At 35.8% G+C, this 20,133-nt stretch overlaps 1 protein-coding gene across 2 annotated transcripts in view; it reads right to left on the reverse strand.

Moving 5' to 3' along the window:
• The window catches only part of LRRTM4 (leucine rich repeat transmembrane neuronal 4), a 682,133-nt gene extending 662,484 nt beyond the window's left edge, over positions 1 to 19,649 (reverse strand). Inside the window, exons 1-3 of one of the 2 annotated variants that reach the window (XM_036435848.2) lie at positions 19,349 to 19,649; positions 18,892 to 19,042; positions 15,418 to 16,964 (exon numbers count right to left, since the gene is read on the reverse strand). In XM_036435848.2, the coding sequence (XP_036291741.1) occupies positions 15,418 to 16,964; positions 18,892 to 18,895 (1,551 nt within the window). In that variant the 5' untranslated portion in view covers positions 18,896 to 19,042; positions 19,349 to 19,649. The remainder of the gene's footprint in view (positions 1 to 15,417; positions 16,965 to 18,891; positions 19,043 to 19,348) is intronic. The other variant, XM_045580943.1, reaches the window with a different exon arrangement.
• Between the last annotated feature and the right edge of the window lie 484 nt (positions 19,650 to 20,133).

Consider the following 20,133-nt stretch of genomic DNA (forward strand, 5'->3'; position numbering starts at 1 on the left):
CTTCCCTAGGAGGTGGTGAATGGAAGAGTCTAAGTAGAGGATGTATCATTCTATGGCTGCCTTAGTCAATGATATTGCCAAAGGGAGAGCATAGCAAATAAGAGTGGATTAAAGGAAGCCAGTGTAAAGAGTGTGAAGGCTTCCTTGGATAGATACTGGTGCCAGAGCTGATATGGGAAGGCTAAATAGGACGAGAAGGTGGTACTGGTAAAGCTAGAGAGAAATGGATGGATTTGAGAGATACTTCAGAGGTAAAGCCCAACAAAACCTCAGAATAGATTGCTGATGGATTGTGAGACTGAAGATGGGGTCAAGGATGAATCCTATGATTCTATCTTGCAGAAATGTATAGCTTCATTCACAAGACAGGAACCAATGAAAGAAAAACAGACTTGGGAAGAAAAACTGTGGTATGGTTTAAAAATGGGCATAAGACATTTCTTACTTTTTAAACCAGACGCCAAACAGAAAATTGGTATACATGTCAGAACTCAAAGAAGAGGTCAAGCAATAGGGAAATAACATTTATTCTTTGCATGGAAATGGTAATGCATGCCATATATGTAAATTTGTTGGAAAGAGAGAATGAATATAAATGTATAGGGCATAAGAAGGGATATAGGAGGGGGCCATGAGCATATGAAAAAGAAGCCTTAAGGAAAACAGGATAAGGAATTCGAGCTTTATTATAAATGGATATGGAAAAGGAACATGAAGAAATAAAGATGAACAAAAATAGACCCAGAGACACAGAAGCATGGAACAGACTATCAAACCTCAGAGGGAAGGCAGGGGAGGGGTAGGGGAGAGATCAGCCAATGAACTCATATGTACATAGGCACAATCCATGGACACAGGCAATAGGGTGGTGAAGGCTGGGGTGGGGAGCAGGGGCAGGATGGAAGAGGTCAATGGGGGAAAGAGGGCATGTTTAATACTTTCAACAAAAAAGAAAAAAGAAAAAGAAATAAAGAAGGAATGATCTGAGTATAGAACTCCAGGAAGAAAAACAATTAAAGAAGGAAGAAAAAAACCCCACAAGTATTGAATGTTACTGAGATATCAAAGTAAAGCAAAGAGTAAAAATAGAGCATCCCATTTAGTGATAATAAGGTCAGTGGTAATCTGAGCAAGAGCTGTTTTGAGGGCTTGATAGGCTCTAATGACAGATTATAGTGGGTTGAAGAAAATGATGGATGAGGAAATGTAGACTGGTACAGAATTTTTTTTTTAAAGATTCTATGAAGAGGGGGAAAAGCAGAGGAAGGTATCAGGTAAGGAGAAAACTCTATGTTATTTATTTTTGAAAGATAGTACTCCTGTGTGTATAAAGCCTATAATTAGGGATCAGCAAACTAAGGCATGAGTTTTTGTAAATAAGGCTTATTTATTCACTTTTTGTAAATAAGATTTACTGGGACAAAGATGTACCCTCCCTTTATATATTTTCTACGAGAGGCCCACTGCACGAAATTTGTGCAACGGGCTTGGACCTCACAGCCCCAGCTTTATCCAGAAGGTCGTTCAGCTGTCCGGTCTAATTAGCATATTATGCTTTTATTATTATAGATGCTTGCTTTCATGCTACAATGGCAGATTTAGGTGGCTCTGATGGAGATCAAATGTCCCCCAAGTGTAAAATATTTACTACCTGGCTCTTTACAGAAGTAACTTGGCAACCCCTAATACAGATCAAAGAAATGATTTTGATATATCAGAAAGCAAAATGCAACATAAGAATGATAAGGTAAAATTACTTAGAATGTAAAGATTATTAGTGGAGGGATTCTTTTAGATGTAGATGATATTAACCTCAGGAAATAGCTAATAAAAGAGTAACATGCTAATTGATTGTACCTTCATGACACCCAGCAGCCAATCAGGTGTATGTAAATTAACCCAGCAAAAATGGCAGATTTTTGCTGATAAACTGGGGGCAGGGTGTGACACTTATGTCATTGCATTGGCAATGACACTGGCATGTCACACCACCCCAGCTGCTCTGGGCTCTGGGCAGCGTGGGAAGGCAGAAAGGCGGCTCCAGCCAGAGCAAAGGCGGTGCCAGCAGCCAGGGGAAGGAAGGCCCTTGCTTGCACAAATCTTCATGCTTCGGGCCTCTAGTATTAATATAATTTCCTATAACTTAAAGGTAATTATCCTCAAATTCTATTAAAAATACAACAATAAATCTTAAAAGCATTAGCAATTATGAACCAAAATAAACTGATGAAACTAAAATTAAAAAAAAAAACTAAAGGAATTTTATATATTTAAGGAATTTAAAGAAAATGTGCATCTAATGATCTAATGATTTTATTCTGGATTATAAAAGCAGGGATCAAAGGCGGGTGCATGCCTCATTTATTGTTTCTAGTTAGTGGTTTATAGTAACAGAATGGACAAATATATAACTAGAGAAGATGTTTAAGAAAAGTAATTATTACATAAAGTAAGTCTTTATAGGTGCTACATTTTTAATAAAATGGGTATTCTTCTAAGAAACTATCCTTTAACCATCTTATTTAAACACACAACAAAGGAAAACAATCTGGATTAAATTTATAATGTTTCTCAGTATTACGTCCAAAAAAAGGTACTACAAAGGCTGTTTTTAGTAGATATTTTTAAATTTCCAGAAAAATAAAATGCATATATTTTAACTATATCTGTTAGAAAAAGATAAATTATTTAATATAACTACTGATAAAAAGGGCATACAATTGAACCACCTTATTAAGAGAGATTTTAAAATTGTAAACGAAATAAACTCAATGACAGCTGTTCTAAGAAAGATTATTATGAAAGGAAATATAATAATTCAAGTAACATGTAACATGTAACATTAGAAAATAAAAATATGTAATTTCAATAACTAAAACCTGCAAGCTTATTGTCCACTGCCAGAATTTGATCATTCTTGTGACTAATTCTGTGGCAGTTCTTAAAGAGCTCTCCTATTTCTGTGTGAAGCTAAGGTTTACCTTGGAAATTTTGCAAGATATATATGAGGGAAAAGTAAAATATATTTTGAAAAAACAAAACACTAAAAAGTGGGGGGAAAGACATGCCTCACTAAAAAAGAATAACATGCCAGAAAGAGATTTTTAGTAAAATTTCCAGTTCATCATGATGAATGTTTATTTTATAAATAAGACTTTAGGTAAGATAAATGTTATCAATATTTACCTAAAATAAAATGTTTTATTCATTATTGTAAACACAGCAACAAGTCCTATGTTAACACCTACTAATTATATAGATACAAAATGCATTTCTGATAAACTAGTGAACAAATAAAATGACAAAATGGATAAAATCACGGGAGGCAGTCTATGCTAAAATTAGAGAAAAATATGTTCTTAATCACCATAATTATTTAATATTTTTCTAGAAGATTTAATCAGAATATAGAAATTAAGTAAAAAAAAGTAACTATTAGAAAGTTAACTCATTTTCTATTTTTCAAAATTATTTTTAACTAGAAATTTCCAAAAATTAGCTTATTATGTAATGAATTGATTTGGTGAAAACACTGATAATAATTATATATGCATATATACACTTATATATGTATTATAATTTTAAAATAAAGCAAATCAACTCATCCTTATTGAGGATGTAAGAAATGGGTAACATAAATGAAGCTCTATGCAATTTTTATGCCATTCATAACATTCCTTTTGACGACTGTAAAAATTAATTATTTACTTATGGATTCATTGAACCACATAATTTCAGTCAAAATAAATTGTGTGTGTATATGTTCAGAAAAAATAAAAAATAAAAAACAAAGAGAAAAACATGCAGAATTTTATTTTAAATGCTAATAGCAAAGAATGACTAAAATAATTGTTTTAACTATATGACATTTAGTAGTAGGAATAAAAACATTTATAAAAATTAAAAATGTATTTCAAAACTTTAATAGCGTAAAATATAATACTGACACAAGAATAGAGGGAATTATGGGAAGAATACAGAGTTCACAAAAATGATATGGACATATGAAAATTACATTAATGTTAGGTAAAACACACTAAAATTGTGTTTTAGTAAGAAAAAAAATTGGTCTATGTTTCACATGATATACTGAATAATATTTTAGGTAGCTTAAAGAAGTAAATATAAATATAAGCCTGCAGAGGAAATGATCAAAATTCAGTGAGTGTTTACTTACAAACTGAATGGGAAAAGCCTCTCCCCCCCCCAAAAAAAGCTGTGAATTAAAACTAGTTTACTACAGACTCATGGACTGTTAATATACCATATTTGAAAGTAAGAAATTCGATACTACAACATATACAGAAAAAATCTACTGCATTCAATCTGAAAATATAAATCTTAAACATTAAACATATAATGTGTCTACTTGTTAAATTTAAGAAGAGCAAATAACATTGGTGTACAGATGGGGAAAACGATGACTTATACAATACAAGTTGTAATACAAACATATTTTTGAAATAGTTATTTGTTAACATGAGTTAACTTTAAAGCTTTCATTCTTTTGACTATGAATTTTCTCTCCCAGTAATCTATCTAGATGAGGAGATAATTAAGAAATATTATAATAGTGAAACAAAGCATCATCAATGTCTAACAAAAGAAAGACATAAGTAAAACATGACACATCTTAAAGATGTAATTTCAAGATATAATATTTAAAAAATGATTGTAATCACCTCAAAATTTGAACTTCAAAGTTATAATATATAAATATATATATATATATATATATATACTGTTTTCAATATCAAGTTATTTTTATAAATATCCATATAGACATACATATGTATATGACAAAAATGTATTTTAAATATTTTATAATTATTTGAAATATTTTATAATTATTTTATTTTTATAAATAACCTCATGCTTTCACCATTTTCTCTAGAAGCATTCATTTATAATTAGAAAGTAAAATGTCAGGTTGACCCATAAAATTTTACTTGTTCATAATTCAAAATAATATGTATCTAACCATTTAGCATTAATACAATAAGAATAGTCTGACAACATTAATAAAGAAATATATTTGCATTTGTGATTAATCACTATGTTCCAGTAAATTGTCAGTAAGAAATGCAATGAGAGAGAACGGATGCTGTTGTCCTCACCAATCTTCCTGTTTGAGTGGAGAATTGTACACACATTCCCGAGGTTATACCATGGTTAAAGGGCCAAAATGTTGAAAGAGGAATTTAAAATTCTCTTTTTCTCCAGTCCTTTGAGAAGACAGACCATGAGTAGAGAGCCAATGGAAGTATGGTTTGCAATACGTTAAACATTTACATTTATATCTTATATATATATATTTTATCTTTCAAGTTTCATGATTAGAGTCTAAGCAATGATTCCTCCAGTTTTTTTAAAAAAATTTTGATTAGAATACTATAGACCATATCTCAAGATGTAAACTTGATTGATAACCTTGCAGCTGGAGAGGGAAAGGAACTGAGAAAGGCAATATCAGGATTAATGTCTCTGTTGCCACTCTTTACCACCTACAGGGCAGAAACTACAGTAGGAATGGCTACCACTGAGCTGGCATCCCTAAATGCAAAGGGAAAGTGAGCTCCCTGGGTGGCATGAACCTGGAGCCAGCATTTCATTGCCGAAGACAGCATAGGCATGGTTGTCATAAGGAACAAGACTCTCAAAATAGTAATAAAAATAGTTTAATCCAAAAGCCATATAATGATGTTGTCTATGTAATCACAGTGTCCTTAGATAAAAAGTACAAATAGTGGGTAAAGGCCTGGGAAAGAGGAGGGTCAATGTGAGAAAAATGGGACACGTTCAATACTTTCAACAATAATGATAATTAAAAAAAAAAAAATACACGAGAAAAAAACAAGTATGTGAGCAGTCTACTAAATTCTTATCTATATAAATTATTATCTTAACCTGTGGTGGCAAACTGCGGCTCGCAAGCCACATGCGGCTCTATGGCCCCTTGAGTGTGGCTCTTCCACAAAATACCACGGCCTGGGAGAGTCTATTTTGAAGAAGTGGCATTAGAAGAAATTGAAGTTTAAAAAATGTGGTTCTCAAAAGAAATTTCCATCATTTTACTGTTGACCTTTGGCTCTGCTGACTGAGTTTGCCGACCACTGCCTTAACCTGTGCAAGTGGAAGAGTGCTAGGTCACGTGAAAAGAAATCTTAACTTGCATCACCATAAGCAGTTCCCAGACTTGAGGCAGTTTCCAGATCCAGAGCATTCTGAATGAATGGCAGGTCTGATCGCATTGAGGAGAGACCCTACTAAACTATCAAACATTCAGACTTCTATTCCTGGCCTTTCCCAAGAGGACTTACGGCTATTTACCAAGCTGACTGTGCACTGGGGAAAGTAGAGTGATCTTTGGAGGATTGCTGGAACCTGCCTCTAAAGAGACTAATTCCTGGAGATCCAAACATCCCTGTGGCCTCCTAGTCAGAGTGTGGCCTCGTGGCCACTAATGGACTTTTAGTCCGGGTCCATTTCACAGTGGGTTCAGCGGGCCCTCAAACCCATTCTGCGGTTATTTCCCTAGTTCCAAAATGCATAATTGGAGGAGACATATTCAACAACCGGCAGAATCTAAAATTTAGAGTACTTTTGTCTTTCTAATCACAAAGAACACAATGCGTAGTCTTTTCTAGCAGAGATGCCATTTTTTCTTTTGTCTGTAGGCTGTTTTTGCTTTTGTTTGTTTGTTTTTTTAAGCACATGTACCCAGTGGTACCTTCCATTACAGAGCACACAATAGTAACAAGACATATGTTGTGGGTATATTTAAAAAGAAATGCCTTTCAAATTAAAATATATTACAGGTATTGGGGCAAAAATAGGAATTGTATAATATACTCATGCAAAAATAAGAGTTCAGATGGTATTTAAGCAACTGTACATTCCAGAGAAACAGTCTTCTTAAAATCACATATTAATTTCTTATTCAAGGATAACCTGTATATTGTTTAAAAATTCCCAGTTGTCATGAATAAACACGTTGGGGAAATTAAAACTGCCTCCACTTGTTAAGAAAATGAACCCAAGGACTCTAAACTTAGGTTAGAAATTTATGTTATTTCTATAACCTATTTCCTCTTTAGAGTTAATACCAATAAGAGAATTATAAATGCTGCTTCTTTAAAATGTGAATAATAGATTCAGCCAATGTATTTTACAATCCTGGAGTATTACTGAAATATTTACAGCTCAGACAAGGGACTGAAAGGTCAGCTTTATTATTCATGTTAGTAAAAATGTAACCACAACACTTGTTTCTACATCAGGGAGTATTATAACCATCATTAGAATAATAATAATAACAATGAAGATAATACAGCCACATTGTATTTTGCATTTTGCAGTAGACAGTGGGGTTTATGGCTAATAATCATTTATATTTACACTAAAGCTTTTTATGAAGGAGTTCAGAATGGTTTTTGAATAGTAGCTCCTTACTCATTTCAACAAGTTAGTTGAAAAGTTATTATCCCAGTTCAATAGATGGAAAAATTATATCACAGAAAGGTCAGATTTATATTTACTTGTCCAATATTACAGAAGTAAAGTGAGTAAGTTTCAAATCTCTGAGACCTCTTTTACAACCCTTGATCTAACCAATGGACCAATGCAATTTTGGTCCATGGTGTGGTTTGACCATCCACCTAAAAGTATTTTAAGACTGACCTCTTCGCTGTTACTTTTACAGACCTACAAGCACAGAAGAAAATAACAATTTTTCATGTGTGGAGACCACACTAAAAAAGACTCAGGAATAATTAATTTATTTTTTTCTTTTTTAAAGTCTTACTTGAACCACTTAACCATAGTTGATGTCGATCAAAATTTATAAATATCAAATACTTAATAGTGAAATGCATCATCATCAAATGTATGCTAAAACAAACAAGCAATGTTTTTAGGACTTTATTTGAACATAAATATATTTAATAGGAGTTAGTTAAAAGAAAACAAAAAAAATCAACTTTCAGAAGTTGCGTTCACAACAAATAATTAGATATGTAGAAAAAAATTAAAGAACCAATGTTTCAGGAAAGTGATTTGAAAGAGGGAGGAACAGAAAAAGTAAACATAGAATTTATACTCAATGTTGCTTGTTTTTTTGTTTTGTTTTGTTTGTTTAAATAGTTTTAAATAAATAAATTGTTTAAACAGTTTTAAATAAATTGAAATAAAGTATAATCTAATGCTTTATCTAATGATGCTTAATTTTAAAAGAAGACAGCAAAACAATTATTTTTCTTTAAAACTGAAAATATACAGTGAATATAAGTTATGTTACACATTAACTTTCCAAAATAAAACAATTTTATTTTCCCTCTTTGTCTATATCATGTGGCTATTTCAAATTCAGTGTTCTATTATTTTGCTATAAATGTAAAAATAACCCCAAAATGGAATTAATTCACAATTATATTCCCATTGAAGGTATAGATTTGCTTACAGAGATCTTAACAGTGAGTTTTCTTAAACCCATTATTTTCTCTTGTCTGCATCAAATACTCAAACATACTATAAAAATAAATATACACTTTAATTTTTAAATTCAATGAGATTTGAAGATTCCAACCATTAAAACATTAATTAAAATTGTAAATTTTGTAGAAAATTTTGTTTTGCTATTATAGTTACTTTGTTTACCTTAAAATGTTCTTTTAAACCAAAGTGATAAAAGTGATTACTGCACCTTAATTTATTTTACTAAAAAACTTTATATTAAAAAAAAAGAATAAAAAATGAACCTTCTTGCTAGTTTTAATGATTACGACTTTACCACTAACACTGAGTTTGAGACTTCAGTACGTATATAAAAAAACTGTAGTAAGGGGGAGAATATAGCCTTCCAAGAGATGGTGATATAGATGTCTGAAAATACAGAAAGCAATCACAATAAAAGGAGGTAATGACAGAATTAACAATCTTCTTTTGATTTATTTAAATACTTTAACATCTCTCCCAAATATTTACTTTTGAAGCAATTGATGTGAACTGAACAAGTTAGTAAAGAACAGGACTTATGCCCTAACCAGTTTGGCTCAGTGGATAGAGATTCGTCCAGTGCAATGAAGGGTCCTAGATTTGATTCAGGTCAAGGGCATGTACCTTGGTTGCTGGCACAGCCCCAGTAGCGGGTGTGCAAGAGGCATTTGATTGATGTTTCTCTCTCATCAATGTTTCTAACTATCTATCCCTCTCCATTTCTCTCTGTAAAAATCAATAAAATATATACTTAAAAAAAAAAAGGACAGGACTTATTCTAAAGTATAATATATATTACTCTACTGTGTGTAATATATGCTTCAGTTTTTTAGAAATATTTATGGGGAATATATGGATGTTTAATTTTACATGGTTATTTAAATGCAATTATATCTGTTACTTTGATGTTTATATTTAAGAATACCATTTATATAATATTAAAATATAAATATATCTCATTTATATGTACAATGATAAGGTCAAATTTTATCATAATCTTATTTAGTTATACATGTGTTTATTATTAATCTGATATCCAGGCCTCAGCTTTTGTTCAATGTTTTCCTTTTAGTCAAGTTTATTCATACTTTTTGGAAGAAGTTTTTTTTAAATTGTCACAGTTACTTTAATATTTTATTAATGTATTTGTTATCATTTCATTCCCAAACTTTACATTTATGAATATTATATAATATGTAAGATCTGACTCAAAGACCAACTCTGTCTTTTAAAGGACTAATCCCCATAGCCACATTTGTTTCCACCTTAATTGCTCTTGACAGTGAAAGCATTATTTTTTAAACCATTTAGCAGGAGTATAAATCATAGTCTTGGCATATATCAAGCAGTTTCAAGGTTATTAAAGCAGTTTATTTAAAAGCCAGTGATTTTAGTATCATAGAAAACACTGTGCTTTTTCGCAACCTGTCGTTTAACTTACAGCTAAAATTTCTTTACTATGAGAGCATGAGAAAAATACCCTAATTCTTTTTCATTTTAAGAACATGGAGATTTTCTTCAACTGACCAAATGAATTCTAGTTCTTTGGGTACTATAAAAGGCAATTTTAATTTTTAAAACATATTCAACCTAACTTTCATGTTGCTCTTTGTTTCTGATCCAAAGGCATACTAATTATTCAAAATTCCCAGTATCTAGTAATATACAGGTTGCCACTGTTTCATTTTGTTTTAATGATTCATGAAAAGCTAGAGACATGAAAATTCTGATAAGTCACTAGTCCCAATGATACTACTGAACAACTTCCAAAGCATAAAGTAATCTATAAATGTATAGTTACTGAGAATGAGGATGCCTAGATTCTATTGAATATAGAGAAGTCTCAAGAAGAAAAATCCAGAAATGATGTGAATATTACTGGGGTGTTTCAAAAGCTAGATATTCCTAAGACATCTCAACTCGGGATCCTAGAGAGTAAGCAATTATTATAACCTTGTCTATGAATTCTGAATGTGAGCTAATTTCAGAAAAAGAAATCGAACCCTGTATCGTCACTTTAAATTGTTCCTAAATTGGAAATGTCAGGCCTTTTTGACAGCTGTCACTCTGAAAATGCTATTCACAAGTGACTTTAATTGGATCAAATTCAGGCTATAGATTTTTTAAATAGAAGTAATACTTTCAATGCTGTCAAAACAACTAGTTACTTGGTAGAATTTAAAAGATATGTAAACGTGTGTGTTTGTCTTTGCATGTGTGCATGTGTTCATGGGTGTTGTAATATATTGTACTTGTCCCTGAAGCAGGCCATTTTTTAAAAATTAACTCAAGTTCTTTCTTTTCTCATTGACAATGAATATACATAGCTCAGTTTCTCAAGCATCTCCCATCTTACGCTTGTAGTCCTGGGATTGGTCAGAGAAATTTTACAAAGTTTACTAATCTGAGAAATGTTTTGATTTGAGTTATGCTGTGCTAGTTGGATAGATCAATTCAGTGATGGGTCACGGAGAAATGGAGTAACCAGTCCAAAGTCACACCAAATATGACCATGTGTAATTTAAATCCTGTTTTGTTTTTTTACAGAAAGAATAGTAGACTATCTAGACATTAGATACTTACAATTATAGAGAGGATTAAATATACATTTTCAGAAGTATGTTAACAAATTCTGGTAATTTAAAACTGTTTTTTTTCACTAATATGTCAAATCTTCAAAATGGACAAAAATTTTAATAGAATTATATTTATGTTATCTCTTTCCCCTCCTCCTTCTTCCCTCACTCTCTCTGAAAACATACAAACACACATAGATATATACACACATAAATATACATTATATGAATATACAAAGTATAATTTCAATGATAACATTTTCACATAATACAACAGTAGACAGCCACCAAAATAAAGGCTATTTTCTGTAACTTTATATTGGTAATTTGTAAATTTAACTCAATGATACTGATTCTGCTCCACTTAGAATCCTCTTTGAAAATATTATGCTTTTTAGTTCTTCAAAATTCAATCTGTGTACTTCAAAATGTCAACTTCTAAAGTGTAGAAAGATGTTAATAACTTCTTTAGGTCAATAGTTTTAACTTGACCTAATACATTCAATAAATATAAACTGTTAGTAATGGTCTATACAACCCACTGCACAGCAGTGAAAGAAGTAATAAAAGCCCCTAATAAGAACCAATATATTTATATCTTACTCGACTCTGAAGAATATAACAAAATATCAAGTATTTGAAAAATATATAACTAATGTCACCTATACTCCCATTTTCCTAATGGCAGTACTTTTAGCACTATGGGGTCATTAAACTTTATATTTCAATAACTTAACTCTTAAAAATCTTGGATGGAGGATCTCATTCATTTTTATCAATTTTTTTTAATTAAAAATACAAACTTGAAATGTTCTCTCTTATACTGCATTCCCAATGACTAATTTTATAAAGGTCCTTGCTATTTCCAGTTGATAAACACATCCTAGAAGAACCAGGTATATCATCTCTACCTAAAATTTTGGCATGCAGAATGAAGTGACTTTACAATCCTATATATTTTGTAATGAGATAAAGCTATGCAAAAGTTCACAAGCTAGCTTCAAAGTATGCATTAGCAATTTTCTCTTAATGATACCTTATGAGGTTTTAGGCAAAGCTGTGACCATTTGGCTTGAAGTTATCTTTTCTGATAACATAGTGAGGACAAATTAAATGATTCAGTTCAACCACACACACTGATCCACTCAAAGTCTGATGATTGAGAAGTATGTATCTGTTAGAGTTGTGCCATATATCATATTAATTATTCATAACTATCTACTCTATTCTTCTTTTATAGATACAAGTGATTTTTACTGCCTAACTTATTATAATATTCTCCTTCAATTTATTTGCAGAGAATGTGCACATGGACTTGTCAAAATTAAATTCTGTAAAGAATAGTGCCCAACTTACTTTGTATACTGCATGCTATATTTGTGTGGTGGCTCACAGACATCATTTTAATCATACATGTTAATATTTTTATTTTCTTCTTAAAAGAAATACACATGAATATTTTTCACTGTTTAGATCTTAACTAAATATGACATTTGTGTATAAGTGGAAATTTCAATTTAATGAAACTTTTTTTCAAGGCACTATCATGGAAAATTAGCATTTGGTGTTAAGTGTTCTAAAATATGTATGGCTTTGTTGGGTACAGTTGAACATTTTGAATAAGAAAAAAGCTACCTCACAAAATTATAAATACAGTAATGATTCTCTATTGATATGTAAGCATTATAAAAACAACAGCAGACTAAAATTTATCATTCCTCTATTGTCTTAAGAAATCATTGTCTTGGGCAAATCATTCCTGTTGCTTGGGTTCATATTCCAGAGAATTTTCTCAACAAGAGAAATTTTACTCCAGGATGACCAAGAAATAAGAGAAAATTATGGTTTTCATAACAATTTATAAAAATTTGCTTTCCCTCATTTGCTATATCCACCCATCACTATGACCTGTCAAAAATGGACAGTGGTTTTTGCATGCTTATGTTTCAAAACAATTTAGTAGTCATTTAAATGTGGCTTGATTGGACCCCTTAAAATGGAAAGCAGAGTTATATTCTTAAATGGATAGCCTACCATTTTCTACTTTTTAGGATACGCAGAGTTTGGTCTACTTCAGACCATTTTAACACAACAAATTCTTTTAACATTTAACTAAATTCTTCGTTATTTATTACCTTAACACCATGTCCATCCCCAACAATGCCACTGCAACTTCATTATCATAAACTCAAATCTCATAGAGTATATAGTATCAAACTGTGTTTTTAAGCACGTTTTCACAGAATAAAGTGATTTTTTTTATCTTTTTCCAATTATGGTAATAACTAGGGTCTTTGAAAAAATAATCTGGAAAAGTTTTGGACCCACAGTTCTTAATCCAAGTTCTTTAAGAATTCACCATTCTATTACAAAAGTCAAGAGAAAATGAATGAATGGACATGGAGTTTTCCTTTCTTTTTAGATCACTAGCCTTTAAATGAATCTCAAATTATAAGAATCTAGAATAAAACAGGATGAACTTATTTTGCTAATATTCACATATCTTCTATAAGTGTCAGACTGTAATAAAGACATCTTTCTATAGACTTTTATATGAAATCTTTTATTCTCTTTAATGTTTAAGGGCAACTGCATATACAAGTATTTGGGGGAAATTTATTATCCGAGGTTACTTTTCTCATTTTCAGTCATGGACTAAAAAGGAGAAAATGAACTCTGTGAAGAATAGCTCAATATAGCAAATTATATTGAGTTAGAGATTATTTCAAACTCAGTGTATGTCTGAAAACATTTGCATCAACATCTACATTTAGACTATGTAAAGATTTGGGTATACATTATCAAAGAACATATATTTTAACTGTTATAACTAGTATTAAAAAGAGCAACGTCTTTAAATACTCATAAAAACTTTTTATTTTGAAAAAGTAAACATCTAAAATTGGATATTAAGACCACATAGCCAGAACTTAACCTCTCTTCACTCTTTTATTCCAGTAACAAGGCCCTGGCACCCACAGTCTTTGAGCTTTCTGATCAATTTTACCAAGAATAATTTGTATCCAGCATTACTTACTGACAAGTTGAAATCTGTGGCTATTTTTCTATTGATAAACATGTTCCTATAAGTGATCTTTAAAATAAATAATCAGAAACTGAGTCCAAACTTTTTCTCATGAAAATGAAGAGAGAATAACATGAAATGCCTTCATTTGAGGCAAATGACACAGAAAGGCTAGTACCCAGAACCCAAATCTCTCTTTTTTTATTTATATACATTTGCATCGCGTACTTTTGGATAAGTTTCACAAGAATACACATAATTTCTTTTGGGGATGACAGCAACACTGACAAACAGCCCCTGTCTTGCCTGTCATTATGTTACTGCTAAATCATCCACAGCATCATGACCTGATTTTAGTTTCCTAGGATATAGCCCAAAAATGAAACTTAAGTTGCATTCTGATTACATACAAAGAGCCAGCACTTAAGAAAACCCTTGAAAAGTGATCTATGTCTGATAACTAAAAAACAAACAAAAACAAGAAGGAGGAGTGGGAGAGGAAGGAAGGAAGGAAGGAAGGAAGGAAGGAAGGAAGGAAGGAAGGAAGGAAGGAAGGAAAGAAGGGAGGAAGGAAGAAAGGAAAGAAGGGAAGGGAGGGAGGGAGGACATATTTAAAAGCCTCATACAATTACACAGTAGGCCTCTGACATTCTCTATGCTGGTATAATAACTAAATGGCAGGTAACAAAAATAAAAAAAGAAAGAAGAAAGAAAAGAAAGAAAGAAAGAAAGAAAAAGAAAGAAAGAAAGAACAAACAACAACAAGCAGTTATCCTTGTGAGATCCCTGTTGCATGCTTTAATTAAAACTAAAAGTTTACAACAAAATCAACCCTTGGATAGATTGCTCTTTGGTTTAAATCTTCATTACCTTCTGGAAATTTTGGTAAAACCACTTTGCTTTTAACTTAAGCTGGCCTGTCCTTCTCTACTCCATCACAAAAGTCAAAACAAGAACCAGCTAGAAATCTTAGAATAGTTTTGTTTGTGTGTATGTGGGTTAAGTCCAATCCCTGTATACAAACTGGTTTAAAAAAAAATAGATGTTGCAACATAGTACTTTATTCCAACTTACTCTCATCCTTGAATGAACTTCCTGCAAATTTCAACCATTAAACAAACAAACAAACAAACAAAAAAGCAGTCAATTTCCTGGTTGTCGGAATTTAATTTAAGTATAACCTTTCACACCGAGCAAAACCCAAAAGCAAAAGGGTCATTCCTCTTTCTAGTGATTTAGAGACACCTCTATGCGCTTGCAAACATTCATTTACCTCTCCTTTCCCGCAGTAGAAATGCTTTTTAGGAGGATCATGGTTCATACCTCGCATTCCCTGGAGCCAGAGATGGTATATGTGCAGGGCCCAGATCCGTTAACGGATATATCCATGGTCTCAGAGTTTGTAGGCTTGTAGTCCACGTAATACTCCTGCAAGGGGGAATTCATCTGCCTCTCAGACTCCCTGGTCTTTTTCCGCCGCCTCTTCATGAGCGAGTGCTGCTGCAGCTGCTTCATGCTGGCGGGGTAGCGCTTCCAGGACACGTAGATGACCAGCAGGATCATGGCCACCGAGAGGAAGAGGGCCACGCTCCCGGCAATGATCTTGTGAAAGGACACATGCTCATAATCCTGTTCTGCACCGGGGATCGGAAATGCCGGGGAGGGGCTGGGTGTCCCCAGGGTGGGCTGCAAGGGGTCAGATTTGGAGACGGTGGGCTTGGGGATCACCAGAGGCTTCTGGGGCGTGTGGGGCACCAGGTGGGCCTTCTCCGTGTTGACCACCGGGACCTCGGAGCAGATGTTGTAGGTTTCCACCGCGTCGCTGACCTTCTCCCCCTGGATGTGCTTGGGTCCCGCACAGATCATGGTGCTCTCCTTGGTGCCTTTGAAATTCTTAAGCCAGAAAAAGAGGGGGCAGATACTCCGACTGCACTCCCACATGTTGCCGGATAGCGTGATGGATATTAAGGATATCCACGCGTTGACAGTCTCCTGGGAGATGTTGGTGAGCTTGTTGGAATCCAGGTTCAGCTTCTGCAAGTTGGGCAGGCATTTGAACGTGCCCGGCTCGATCCCTTGGATGTCGTTCCCCGATAAATCCAAGTTGTGCAAGGAACTCCAGGTCCACGTCAGGCCCTGGCTGATGGAGCGAATCCTGTTCCATTGCAAGTAGATGGAGCGCAGGTTGAAGAGCCGCGGGAAGTGGGCGAAATTGATCTTGGAAAACTGGTTGTGCTCCAGGTGGAGCTCCTTTAGCTTCAGGAGGCCCGCGAAGGCGTTTCGGGACAAGCTGCGGAGGCGATTGTAACCCAGGTCCAGGAAGTCCAGGTTCCGGCAGTCTTGGAACACTCGAATGGGCACCGTCTTTAACGAGTTGGACCTCAAGTGCAAGATGATGAGCTTCCGGAGGCCTCGGAACTGCTCCGACTGCAAAGTCTGCAGCTTGTTGTAGGAGAGGTCCAGGTTGCGGAGATTGGGAACGGGGTGGAAGGTCTTATTGTGCAGGTAGGTGATTTTGTTGGAGCTCAGAATCAATTCTTTCAGTCTGCGGATGCCTTGAAACGCATCCTCGTCCACGGAGCTGATGTAATTATGGTCCAGATAAAGCCATATAAGCTGGTTAAGGCCAGCGAACTGATTGGATTTGAGTTTCTGAATGCTGTTGAACCTTAATGACAAGCCCTGGGATCCTCCAGAGATGTTCTCCGGGATGTCTGCGAACGCGTGGGACTCGCAGTACACGATCTTGCCATCGCACCTGCAGTTCTTCGGGCAAGCTCGCTGGGCCCCCGCGAGCATCACCAGCAGCAGCGCGGAGAGGAGCGCCAGCACCGCGCGCATGCCTCGCAGCTGCGTCATGAAGCGGAAACCTACAGTGTTAAAAAGAAGACAAATGCACATTGTGAAGCTATTCAGACCGATCCTCCCCAGCTCTCCGAGATCAAGAGCATCCCATCAAGTGCAGGGTCGGGACAGCCGATCTCAGAAGCATGCCTTTCACATGGGAAGCTTCTCTTGTCTTTAGGGCTGCCTGTTTCCTAGCAGGCTTCATTCGTTCTTCCTTGCTTTTGCAATCCCCACAGAGCTGCGGACCCGTAAACAGCTCTCCCGAGTTTCAGGAGTTCATGCATGCATCAGCAGAGAAAAGCAAGGAGTCCGGCTCCTTGCTGAATGCCGACATTTTAATAACAGTAGTGTTTGGCTAGTCGGGATACCAATACCAAAAGGGGGAGTACCAAGTACTTGTGGTAACGGGAGGGGAAAAAAAGTGACTTCCTAAGCCCCCATGCGTGTACATCTTTCCTAGTTGAGTACGCAGGATGTGATTTGGCAAAGGAGCTTCCGTCCTATGTCAAGGGAATCCGAGTCTGTCCTGCCTGAAACTGTATCATTATTGCATAACAGAAAAACAGTGTTTGAGCTCTGGGAAAAAAAAAAAAAAAAGGCATTGGCACCAGCACAGGCAGCCAGGGAAGCCTGGTAGGAAGACTAATTACAGCCAAGGTACTCTCAGCATCCAGGAAGAGCTGTCCTCCGTAGCTCTCCTGCCCAGGGAGATACACACAGCTCAGGCTCCTGACTGTGGCTCCCGCAAAACACTCCGAAGTTAAGATCCTCAGGTTCTCCTTAAAATATCTGCATCAAGGTGAAAAACAAGCCCGCGTCGTGTTCGCTTTACCGTTACATTTAACAGAGTTGCTTTTGCAAATGCGGGGGGATGAACAAGGAGGGAAACGCAGGCTGCCAGACCCCTCCCCACTATCCCAGCCTGCTCAAATGCCTGACGGACTTTCCATTCCTCCCCTGCCCCCGTTAACTCCGGAAAACCCACAAAGTTGCAATCTGTGGGCACTGAGGCTGCATTGCCAAGTCATAGTATCTTAAGGGATTTCTTTCCCCCTGTCAACCGTGGATTTATTAGTTCTTCCTGGTAGGAAGAAGGAAAGGAAAACAAACAAAAAACAAACAAACAAACAAAAACCTGTGTGCTACGGTTTCAATATTTCCCTTAAATATTCATTTTTTTTAACCGAGAGAGGCAATCAGCCAAACCTCAAAGCAAAAAAACAACCTCTCCTTTTATTCAACCAGTTAACTCTTTTTTTTTTTCCTTCCTATTTGAAACCCGATCTTGCTCTCTGTCCGCTTGCCAGCTACAGGCTCATTGAAATACATTCCAGCTCTCCCAGACAGGGGAAGGGGGGCAGATGGAGGGGGGGGGGGGGGGGCAAGCCAGTCACACTTGAAAAAAAGAAGCCGGGCAAATGACTGCTGGAAATTCGGATGCCCTGGTCAGGATGCAGCTCCAGAGATCAAGCAAGCCCTTGTGCGACCTCTGAGAAAGTAAGGACCCCACCCCACCCGCCACAGACGCAGCAAAGTGTTAGCAACCCTCCTGCCGGCAGCCAGAGACACACACGCACCCGTTCCTGTTATCAAGACACAGAGGCAAACACAATGTTTATCTCATGCTCCAGCCCCAGGCTGGGGATGCGCATACGGAGGAGGCAGTCTGAAAGAGATTCCTCCCAAGTCTGGTTCAGTCTTTGCTGTGCATTGACGAATTTTAAAGGAAAAAAAAAAGAAAAAGAAAAAACTACAGAAAAGGAACATGCTCTAAAAATATAATAGCAACTAGAGCGAGTCAACTGGCAAACTCAGAGGCTGCTGCTTTCTGCCTGTTTCCCCCCTCACCCCCCCTGCCTTCTACCAGCTCCTAACGCAGCAGCAGCCGCGACTGAGCATAGCAAGCCTAGAGGATCTGCTTGGCTAAGGAAACAACAAAAGTTCACTTACCCATCCTTTGTCATCCGAAAGCGGTCCCCCCCTCTCTCAGCTCTCTTCTTAATTGGTCTCTGGTGCCGAAACCACCGCCACCTTCATGACACAGTGCGGCTGTCATTCACACCATCCCGATCCCGCATGGGAGCTGGGAGCCCCATGCAAACTTCCCCGGAGAGGACGGGCAAAAAAAAAAAAATGTATATATATATATACATATATGGAAAAAAAAATCAGCATGGGGTGGGATGGGGGGCAGGGAGAAGGAAGCTCAGGGGTGGCGGGAAGGGGATGCGGGGAGGGCTTCTAGGCTCTGAGGACCATGGTGTAATTCACCAGAGACCCATCAGCAGTAATTGGCAATCTGTGCGGAAGAGCTACAGCCCATCTTGAAGGTAACCAACTTCTCTATAAAAAGACGGAGAGAGCGAGAGAGGGGAAAAAAGAGAAGAGAAGAAAATCTTCAGAATACCTGGCATTCCTTATTGTGCTGGCTTTTGCCATTCCCAGATAAAGCAATTCATCCTCTGGATCTCCAGTTCTTGAAGCAAGTAGGCCTCCTGTGCTGTCTGAGACCCCAGTTTAAAAGCCATGCAGGCTAGGTGTATCCATTTAGCTGGTCAGGTTTAAAGTGTTTTGTAGCTGTGCTGAGAGGCAGCCCTTGTCTAATTCAGAAGGCTTTCCAGAGACTGATGATGCTCAGAGCTTGTTGGTGCTAATGCTTGAGTTTGTGATACACTGAGTGCCCTCCGCTGGAGAAAACAGATTGCACATTAAAGACGGGAACAAGTGAGCCTGTCAGTGGTGTGCAGCCTTCCCTCTCTCAGAAAGGGAAATTAAAGGCACAGGATCACTTTTTTCTCCCTCTCCAATAATATCTGTTATGAAAGGTTTGTGCAACGGAGTGCCATTGTCTGATATCAAATATTAAGTAAAACACTGCTTCTCTAAATACTATGTAATTTGTAATTTTTTTAAAAAGTTGCATTGGCCCTATTTATTTATTTCTGCTGCATATGCAGGCATCACAAGGGAATTTATTACATTTTTTTTCAACAACAGAACTAATTTGAGCTTTAGTTTTGTTGCTGTTGGTTTGTTTTATTTATTTACATTTTTTAAGCAAACCACATATAGAATCAATCTTATTTCAAGGGGGGGAAATGTAATAAAAATCACTTTTAAAGATAATTGCATGGACAAATCTTAGGTCTAATTTTTAGATTCCCAACTTATGGTAATAAAAAATAAAATCTG

The sequence above is a fragment of the Pipistrellus kuhlii genome, unplaced genomic scaffold (assembly GCF_014108245.1).
Source record: "Pipistrellus kuhlii isolate mPipKuh1 unplaced genomic scaffold, mPipKuh1.p scaffold_m20_p_13, whole genome shotgun sequence".
Taxonomy (NCBI): domain Eukaryota; kingdom Metazoa; phylum Chordata; class Mammalia; order Chiroptera; family Vespertilionidae; genus Pipistrellus; species Pipistrellus kuhlii.